At 44.0% G+C, this 10,000-nt stretch overlaps 1 protein-coding gene across 1 annotated transcript in view; it reads right to left on the bottom strand.

The window, feature by feature from the left end:
• Window positions 1-1,624: 1,624 nt before the first annotated feature.
• stxbp4 (syntaxin binding protein 4) overlaps window positions 1,625-10,000 on the bottom strand; it is a gene marked incomplete at both ends in the record, with an annotated part of 34,668 nt that continues 26,292 nt past the window's right edge. Inside the window, 4 exons of the mRNA XM_079237964.1 lie at window positions 1,625-1,693; window positions 1,799-1,832; window positions 2,355-2,412; window positions 8,464-8,600. Coding sequence (XP_079094090.1) covers window positions 1,625-1,693; window positions 1,799-1,832; window positions 2,355-2,412; window positions 8,464-8,600 — 298 coding nt within the window. The remainder of the gene's footprint in view (window positions 1,694-1,798; window positions 1,833-2,354; window positions 2,413-8,463; window positions 8,601-10,000) is intronic.

Below are 10,000 nucleotides of genomic sequence, written 5' to 3'. Positions count from 1 at the left end.
CTGTGAATTACGACTCAGTTCTGAAAAAGAAGGTTACCAACAAATAGTGTTCATCTTCCTCTTCATTCTGTCTTTCATGAAGACACGACATGCCGATCTTCACATATAAAACTATTACTTCTTGTTGTAATATTGTACTGTAATAAAGTTTTGAATGGCCGTCTATATTTATATTTATTTATGTATTTCATATTTACATTTTGATAAAAAATTGATAATGAATTTGATAATAAAAACATGGTTGGCATATCTGCAATTTTATAAACATATTATTTATGAGAAGAAACATTTTTTAACATAATTATAATTATTATATTTATAATTTTTTATTTATTTTATATAATAAAAACATGGTGGTCATATCTGCATTTTTTTATTGTGCTGTTTGGTGTTTTTTCAAATACACATAAAATCCTCTTTACCTCCACAAAGTATGCTCCTTTTCTCCTTATTGAACATAAACCGTCTTTCTTTAATATCCAGCTTTATCTTCCAGAGACAGACGCTGTGCTCCTGCTGGACACTTTATTTAAACTGTTAAACTTTATTTAAACTGTTCAAACACAACCAGGAGTAAAGAAGTCATAACTCACTATAACACTGAAACACATCTCTTCTGGTGAAAGTATTAAATAAATAGATTATTACAAAATAAAGCTTGAGCATTGGGAAGAGGGTTTTTTATGAGAATGCTAACTGCTGTGAGCTAACGGCTAACGGGCTCTTCAGAGTCTGAAACATCCAGCAGAAAACATGTGATGAGTGACAGTAGAACTAATACTATATATATATATACGTTATATATAAATATTATATTTATATATAACGTATATATATATATATATATATATATATATATATATATATATATATATATATATATATATATATATATTAATATCCCGTTCACATTGAAGCTTTGCAGCCAGATTAAATAACCACTGTCCAATTAATCCAAATCTATACGTCATCGGATGTGTTCTCACGCTAAATCTCCCCTGAAATATATTCTAATAAAACAAAGACAATACATATTCATAGACATATTATGAATGTTTTGGGCATCATTTCAGGCTGCACAAAATACAGTCTGGCACATTTATTATGTTGAAGAACTTTGGCATCTATAATTCTAAAGAGCCAGCAGCTGGATAGCTTAGCTTAGCATAAAGACTGGAAACCGGGGGAAACAGCTAGCCTGGCTCCAAATATAACAATATCCACCTACACATCTCCTAAATATCACAGATTAACACATTATTATTAGGTTATAGTCCAGCACATAAACACAGCTATAACACTGTTATTACACGTCTGTGCAGGTCAAACAAACAAGATGTAACATGGTAACTAGTGAGTTTTAGAGGTGCTGGTTAGCAGTCGTTATGCTAAGCTAAGCTAACCAGTTGCTGGCTGTGCCCTCCTTATCTGTGTTACTGCAGCGGTTTGGAATGTTGCTGCAGGAAACATCAACATCCTTCCAGTTGACCGATTCCTTAAAAATACAGTTCTGAGGTTTGAACGTTGTTGCTGCAGGTGAGGTTGCTGCAGGTGAGGTTGCTGCAGGTGAGGTTGCTGCAGGTGAGGTTAAAGGTGTGAGAGGCCGGTAGACAGTGGGCAGGTCTCACATCTCCGTCTCGACGGACCTTCGGTACGTCGTCTCTCCGTTCCGCTCGGTCTTCAGCTCCGAGCTCTCCGAAGGAGGATGAGGAGGAGGAGGATGAGGATGAGGAGGAGGAAGAGGAGGAGAAGGAGGAGGAGGAGGAGGAGGAGGAGGAGGAGCCGGGCTGCCGCTCACGGGGAGGCTCCAGGACGTGGTCTGGGTCATGTGACTGCCATGGGTCAGAAACACAGAACAAGACTTATTAAAGGCTTCAATGCCTCCGCAGGAGTTTCTCTCTGGGAGATAAACAGTTTTTCTTTTCCACAGTTGTAAATGTTGAAACCTGAAGATCGGCTTCCAGTCGTCATGTGACCGACAATCAGCTGACCAGCTTCCTGTTTAGTGAAAGCATGACCTTCTAGTTTTGCCTCATGCACTTATCACTTGTGCCCCTGAAGGACTCTGTAGTGCCTTCAATGAGTCACCACCTCTCTTCACCATGTATTTAACTCATGAACAATATTTATTATGATGTTTTAATGTCTCTCATTAGCAGCAGTACATTCAGCGTTATTCAAACATAATGTGCTGGTATTGCGCACAATGTGCATTTACACACCTGGTCGTGTTTATCTATACCTCACTGATACAAAACTCTTGGAGTCAGCTGGTTGAACGTAGTTTATTAAAATGAGTTCAGTGATCTGCAGCATGAACTCCAGGAGGAGATGCACGGTTCTGTTGCTCTTACTTGATGAAGTATTTGTCCCCGTCTGCAGTGAAGGCCTCATCCCAGCCGTAAGGAGGAGCTGCAGGAGGAAACACAGCGTCACGTTTCAGCCGTTCGTTCGCGACGTCATGAGGACAGAAGCCCCGCCCACTCTCTCATATTCAGGATCCAAGCAGCCACTTTCCCCCGAGAAGCTCCAGTCTGACAAGAGAACCAATGAGAGAGAAGTTGCTGTACTTTCCCACCTCTCCACTTCCTGTTACGAGCTAATGAAGCTAATGGTCTCTCCACTAATGGAGGAAACGTCTCTTCACCCCGTTTCAAACAAAGGGTTCAAAGCTTCAAACACCTGCTGTGAACTAAACGTCCAGAGGAAAGAGGGATGTGTTGAATGCACGTCGGTTTATGGATCTGACTCAACAAGAGGTCCACGAAGTCTACCGGGCCCCTGAGCAGGATTTGAAGCTGAAAGCAAAGTAATGGACACGTGAAAATCTGGACCAGAGGATCTCCAAAGTGATTGCAGTTCATCCTCAGGGGACCATCAACGGCTGAACCAAAGGTCATCACAATCCACTCTCTGGAACCAAGAGGTGATCAACCAAGAGGTGATCAACCAAGAGGTGATCAACCAAGAGGTGATCAACCAAGAGGGGCATCAACCAAGAGGTGGATCAACCAAGAGGTGATCAACCAAGAGGGGCATCAACCAAGAGGGGGATCAACCAAGAGGTGGATCAACCAAGAGGTGATCAACCAAGAGGGGCATCAACCAAGAGGTGATCAACCAAGAGGGGCATCAACCAAGAGGGGCATCAACCAAGAGGGGGATCAACCAAGAGGGGCATCAACCAAGAGGTGATCAACCAAGAGGGGCATCAACCAAGAGGTGATCAACCAAGAGGGGGATCAACCAAGAGGTGATCAACCAAGAGGTGGATCAACCAAGAGGTGATCAACCAAGAGGGGCATCAACCAAGAGGTGATCAACCAAAAGGGGCATCAACCAAGAGGTGATCAACCAAGAGGTGATCAACCAAGAGGGGCATCAACCAAGAGGAGGATACCAAGTTAAAATGGAATAAAAGTAAATAAAAGCATTGTCATGCAACATAATGCTGGGTTTTGCAGAATTGCGCAACATCGCGCGAGTGTGTGTGTCTGGTTTGACACAAATGCATCAACACTTAATTTTAATAAAGACTATTTCATTCATAGGGCTGATAGACATATGTAGTATGTTTCTGTAGCAGACCAGTAGAGACAAGTAGAGACCAGTGGAGACCAGTGGATACAAGTAGAGACCAGTGGATACCAGTGGAGACCAGTGGAGACCAGTAGAGACCAGAAGAGACCAGTGGAGACCAGTGGATACCAGTAGAGACCAGTGGATACCAGTGGATACCAGTGGATACCTGTGGATACCAGTAGAGACCAGTGGATACCAGTAGAGACCAGTGGATACCACTAGAGACCAGTAGAGACCAGTGGATACCAGTGGATACCAGTAGAGACCAGTGGATACCAGTAGAGACCAGTAGAGACCAGTGGATACCAGTACAGACTAGTGGATACCAGTGGATACCAGTGGATACCAGTAGAGACCAGTGGATACCAGTAGAGACCAGTAGAGACCAGTGGATACCAGTACAGACTAGTGGATACCAGTGGATACCAGTGGATACCAGTAGAGACCAGTGGATACCAGTAGAGACCAGTAGAGACCAGTAGATACCAGTGGACACCAGTGGATACCAGTGAGAGATATGGAGGCTCCAGTTCATACTGGTGCAGTTGCCATGGCAACAGGACACAGACGACAGGCGCACCTTCCTGTGAACTCTGACGTCTCATCTGAAGCTCCTCAGTTTTTCATCTGATTTCTAAAACTCTCATCTGCTGAAGAAGATGATGCAGAACAATCAAAAGCTCCAGATCACTATAGGAGGAGATTATGAAAACATGTTTTCCCCGGCTAACGGAAGATCAACGGAAGACGAGGACTTGTGAAATTAGATTTATATATTATGAATTTGTGGAATGTTTTGCTGTTATTTATGTCCTCATGTACATTCACGGATGTAATGTGTTAAATTCCTATTTCAATTCTACTTTTATTGTTTTTAGCTGAAGCTTTGACGACGTGCACTCCTGCATGAATCAAAATGAATGATTTCTTAATATATCTTACAGACTAATGCAGCGCCATGTTTCTGCAGGAAAGACTTAGGAAGCTTCTGAAGGTCAGAATCTGAAGGTCGTCTCCACGACCTGATGAGTCATAAACCAGAAGATTTGACTTCAGAGGGTTTTAGGTGTGAAACAATAACCAGGTGCAGTTTGATAAAGAATACATTGTATAACAGGCGTATGAACGTTAGTCCATAAGAGACAACGAGCTGCTGATTGTTTATCAGACAATCTGTGTGTGTGCGTGTGTGTGTGTGTGTGTGTGTGTGTGTGTGTGTGTGTGTGTTTGAGACAGTGAATGAAGAAGACGAAGGTTCCTGCAGCTACAAGCCGTTCAGGTTAAAGGCAGCGCACGTATCCAGGCAACAAGGGCTGTGATGAAATAAGTGATTGTAAGGAGCATACACACACACACACACACACACACACACACACACACACACACACACACACACACACACACACACACACACACACTGACCTACTTCCTCCCTGACTTGGCTTTGTTCTGCCCGTCTTCGGTAACTCTAACGGGACATTGAACGTCTGCGTCCTGAATCACGGCTTATTACCTAACAGCCCACATCCTGCTGCTGAAGGCAACGTAAGACCTTTCAGATATATATAATCATAATCTCACAATAAATTAAGTGAAATATCAAAGTTTTCAGTTGTCAGTGACTGATATTGTATTTGCAGTGAACAAGAGTCAACCCTCCCAACGCTCCCAACCATCCCAACCCTCACAACCTTCCCAACCCTCCCAACACTCACAACCATCCCAACCCTCACAACCCTCACAACCCTCCCAATCATCCCAACCCTCCCAACCCTCACAACCCTCCCAATGCTCACAACCATCCCAACCCTCACAACCCTCCCAACGCTCCCAATCATCCCAACCCTCACAACCCTCACAACCCTCCCAATCATCCCAACCCTCCCAACGCTCCCAACCATCCCAACACTCCCAACCCTCACAACCCTCCCAACCATCCCAACACTCCCAACCATCCCAACCCTCCCAACACTCTCAACCATCCCAACCCTCACAACCCTCACAACCCTCCCAACACTCCCAACCATCCCAACCCTCCCAACCCTCCCAATGCTCCCAACCATCCCAACCATCCCAACCCTCACAACGCTCCCAACCATCCCAACCCTCCCAACCCTCCCAACGCTCCCAACCCTCCCAACCTTCCCAACGCTCCCAACCATCCCAACCCTCCCAACACTCCCAACCCTCACAACGCTCCCAACGCTCCCAACCCTCCCAACCCTCCCAACACTCCCAACCATCCCAACCCTCACAACCCTCACAACCCTCCCAACGCTCCCAACCCTCCCAACCTTCCCAACGCTCCCAACCATCCCAACCCTCCGAACACTCCCAACCCTCACAACCCTCACAACGCTCCCAACGCTCCCAACCATCCCAACCCTCCCAACGCTCCCAACCCTCTCAACGCTCCCAAGCCTCCCAACGCTCCCAACCATCCCAACCCTCCCAATGCTCCCAACCATCCCAACGCTCCCAATGCTCCCAACGCTCCCAATCATCCCAACCCTCCCAACGCTCCCAACCCTCCCAACGCTCCCAACCCTCACAACCATCCCAACGCTCCCAACCCTCCCAACCCTCACAATGCTCCCAACCCTCACAAGCTTCAACTTCCCAAAAGAAGAACTCGTGAAAAGTTTGTTTCAGAATATTTACTCAGAAAAAGAAAAAAGGACAAACAGCAACAACTTCAAACATGATGAAAGCAATCTAAAGCGTCCAATCAGGCTCAAACTGTCCTTTAATCCTCAGACCACGATGGCCACATTCCAACATGAAGGTCGTAGTTCCTCTATTGTCTGCTTCGTCCTGGCCGCCCTCGTGTTCCTGATGTTTCAGGGTGGTTTTCAGGACTTCTGCTCTTGTTGCTGCTGACGCTACAGTCTTTGCTTTGTTCCTAATCTAAAGCAGGAAGCTGAACACTGGAGGACCAAAGAGACAGGCAGGAAGCTAGTTTCATCTATTGACTCGCTCTGGAACTGCAGCGACAGGAAATGGAAACCACATGACGTTGAAGGTTCGTATTGCGTGCTAAATGAAGGTATTTGTGAAGGACGACGCCAGCGTTTTGGGAGCTTTACCCACAATGCTCTGATCTCTGTGGTTCTGAACTCACACGTTGAGCCTTGAGTTGCTGCTCACTGATGGTTCCAGACCGCTGACCAGCTGATTGTCTCAGATTTCAGATTTACAAACAAAAACTGGAAGGAACTAAAAAATAATCTGTTCCAAACAGAGAACGTTATGATGCGTTCTAGCTCTATTCAGTAAAAATTAGGCTTGGCTCAAGATAAATATATTATTTAATAACTTCATCATGATGTGCATTTTAACAGTTTTGTTCTTCCAGTTGCTTAAAAGCAGTTCATCTGTATCCTTGCTGTCAATTTTACCGACAGTTTAAAATATGGCCAAGAAAAATTGCAACTGGTGCACCTGTGATGGTAATCGTATCTGACCGGCATTATGCAACAGAAGGAGCTAGAAACACGACATTGAATACGTTGTTTAGATAACTCAGCAGCCCAAAGCCCCGTGTCTCATTCATCACGTATCACATGATCTATAACAACACACCAGGTGGGAGATCCTGTGCACCTGTCCGCAGACTGTGTTTACTTGTTTCTTATATATAAACATTTAAACCAGCAGTGTTGTGTTTGCTGGTGCTAAAGAGGCAGAACTATTCTTTAAGAAAGATATAAACTCATATAAATAAAATATACATCTCAAATGATATTCAGTGCCGTCTGCAGAGGAGACACTGGTATAAACTCTGCTCATAATGCTGCCGGGTGGATGCACGACCACGAGAGGACCACGCGGCTCGTTTCTGTTCATCAACGCTAATGGAGGGATTTGATGTCTGGATGTGGGCGCGTAGACGGCGGGACGGGAGGCGGAGCCACGTGTGGACGCGTGTAGGGAAATTCTTCCCGGCGGGCGTAAGCAGGGATTCATGCGTCAGAATGTCTTTGTACATCGGTAACATAATTTATTGCGGATCCTGAATGTGTAATACATGTTTTATAAATGAGAACCCAAGTCACTGTTCCTCTCGTCTCTGCAAAACGTATGGTTCTATTGGTTTGGTGACGTAACGATCACTTGCTCGTTAGCACGTTAGCTCGTTAGGTCTGTACAGGGACAATAACTTCATACAGTTTATTTGGAAGAGGGATTCATAACATCCACTTCTGTCTCAAGACAAAAAAACAAACCACAAAAGACCACGATAGCTTCCTCTATTTTGGACTCTGGCTCTCCGTGGGCCGTTTTGGTACCAATTCTCTCCCGTAAGAAATAAGGTGACCGACGAAGAAAGCTTTAAACGCTCATGGAGCCCGTCCACTGAACAACGGTCTCCTTACAGCGCTAACCTGCAGACACCACAAGATCAACGGATTGTTTCAAAGAAGACTACAGTTTGTCTATAAAAACTCTTTCAAGCTAAAAGCTAATAATACATTTAAACTTGAACGATGATGGCACCTTTATGCATTTCTTTTGCACATCATTCAGGATAAAACACCGGAATCAAACCGCTGTTCGGTGACTATTGACAATTGACTATTGAGAAGATGTGCAGAGACAACTGAGTTTCGTTGAGACAAGAGTCCATTGCTAGCAGCTACTGAGGAGATGAGGAGGTGTCGGGGAGGAGAGAATTTGGGTTGACGGTTGGCTGCCGGTGTTCTGCAGACATCTGGGGCCGAATCCTCTAGAAGGTCAGCACTGCAACGGGGAGGACAGTTAACGCACAGCGGCAGGGGGGCCACTTTGGTCTCCGCTCAGTCCGGCAGCAGTCGCATGCGGGAACACAGAGGAACAGGACGTGCAGACCGGCATGCGTGGATCCCAGCAGAGGTCACTTACAGTCGACCTCCAGGATGGTTCTGACGGTCCTCGTGAGCTCCTTCGCCTCTTGGGCGAGCGTGGCCGCGGTCCAGGGGCTCTTCTTGTGGCGGGGGGGGAGGCCTTGAGACGACGATCCGACTTTAACGTCTCCAGAGCTGCAAAACAAGGGAAGGGTGAGTCAACAGGGAAAGACTACAAACGGAGTTGATGGACCAACGTGATCACCAGGCTGAAGGATGTGGCCTTGAGGCCTTCACAGTCACTCATTTTCACTCGTCGCTGGTTTTGCCAAATAAAAAAACGAAGTTCTGGTTTCTTGGTTCAGTTCTTTGTGAAAACATGATGTGTGTTCCTAGAAAGCTGCAACCAATACTGCAAACTAATTCACGGCAGCCCGGGTACTATAGGACTCTGGATCTATAGGACACTGAGACCATAGGACACACACTGTAGGACACAGGGACTATAGGACACTATGCAGAAAATAATAAGTAAATAAGTAAAATCAATGCGGATTGTTGTTGATTCGTTAGAGATCAAAGACAATAGGGTCTGGTATTCATATCAAGGTCAAATGTGTTTGTATGCTGTAGTTCAGAGTGGTGATACGTTGCAAAAGCTAATATTTGTTTTGTTTCCCAAAGCTAATGTTTGTTTTGTTCCTAAATTTAACATGAGTTTTTGTTGCCTAACGTTAATGTTCTTTTTGTTGCCTAAAGCTAACGTTCTTTTTGTTGCCAAAAGCACAAAAAAAAAATTGTTTCCTAAAGCTAACGTTCTTTTTGATTCCTAAAGCTAACGTTCTTTTTGATTCCTAAACCTAACGTTCTTTCTGTTTCCTAAAGCTAACGTTCTTTTTGATTCCTGAAGCTAACGTTCTTTCTGTTTCCTAAAGCTAACGTTCTTTCTGTTTCTTAACGCTAACATTCTTTTTGTTTCCTCAAGCTAACGTTTTTTCTGTTTCCTAAAGCTAACGTTCTTTTTTTGCCTAAAGCTAACGTTCTTTTTGTTTCCTCAAGCTAACGTTCTTTCTGTGTCCTAAAGCTAATGTTCTTTTTGTTGCCTAAAGCTAAAGCTCTTTTTGTTTCCTAACGCTTCTGTTTTCCTAAAGCTAACGTTCTGTTTCCTAAAGCTAACGTTATTTTTGTTTCCTAAAGCTAACGTTCTTTTTGTTGCCTAAAGCTAACGTTCTTTTTGTTTCCTAAAGCAAACGTTCTTTCTGTTTCCTAAAGCTAACGTTCTTTTTTTTTGCCTAAAGCTAACGTTATTTTTGTTTCCTAAAGCTAATGTTCTTTTTGTTTCCTAAAGCTAATGTTCTTTTTGTTGCCTAAAGCTAACGTTCTTTTTGTTTCCTAAAGCTAACGTTCTTTCTGTTTCCTAAAGCTAACGTTCTTTTTTTGCCTAAAGCTAACGTTCTTTTTGTTTCCTAAAGCTAACGTTCTTTTTGTTTCCTAAAGCAAACATTCTTTCTGTTTCCTAAAGCTAAAGTTCTTTTTGTTTCCTAAAGCTAACGTTCTTTTTGTTTCCTAAAGCAAACGTTCTTTTTGTTTCCTAA

Source organism: Taurulus bubalis (assembly GCF_910589615.1).
Source record: "Taurulus bubalis genome assembly, chromosome: 2".
NCBI lineage: Eukaryota > Metazoa > Chordata > Actinopteri > Perciformes > Cottidae > Taurulus > Taurulus bubalis.
The sequence above is the reverse complement of the archived record's forward strand: the minus strand, read 5'-3'. Positions and strand labels throughout refer to the sequence as shown.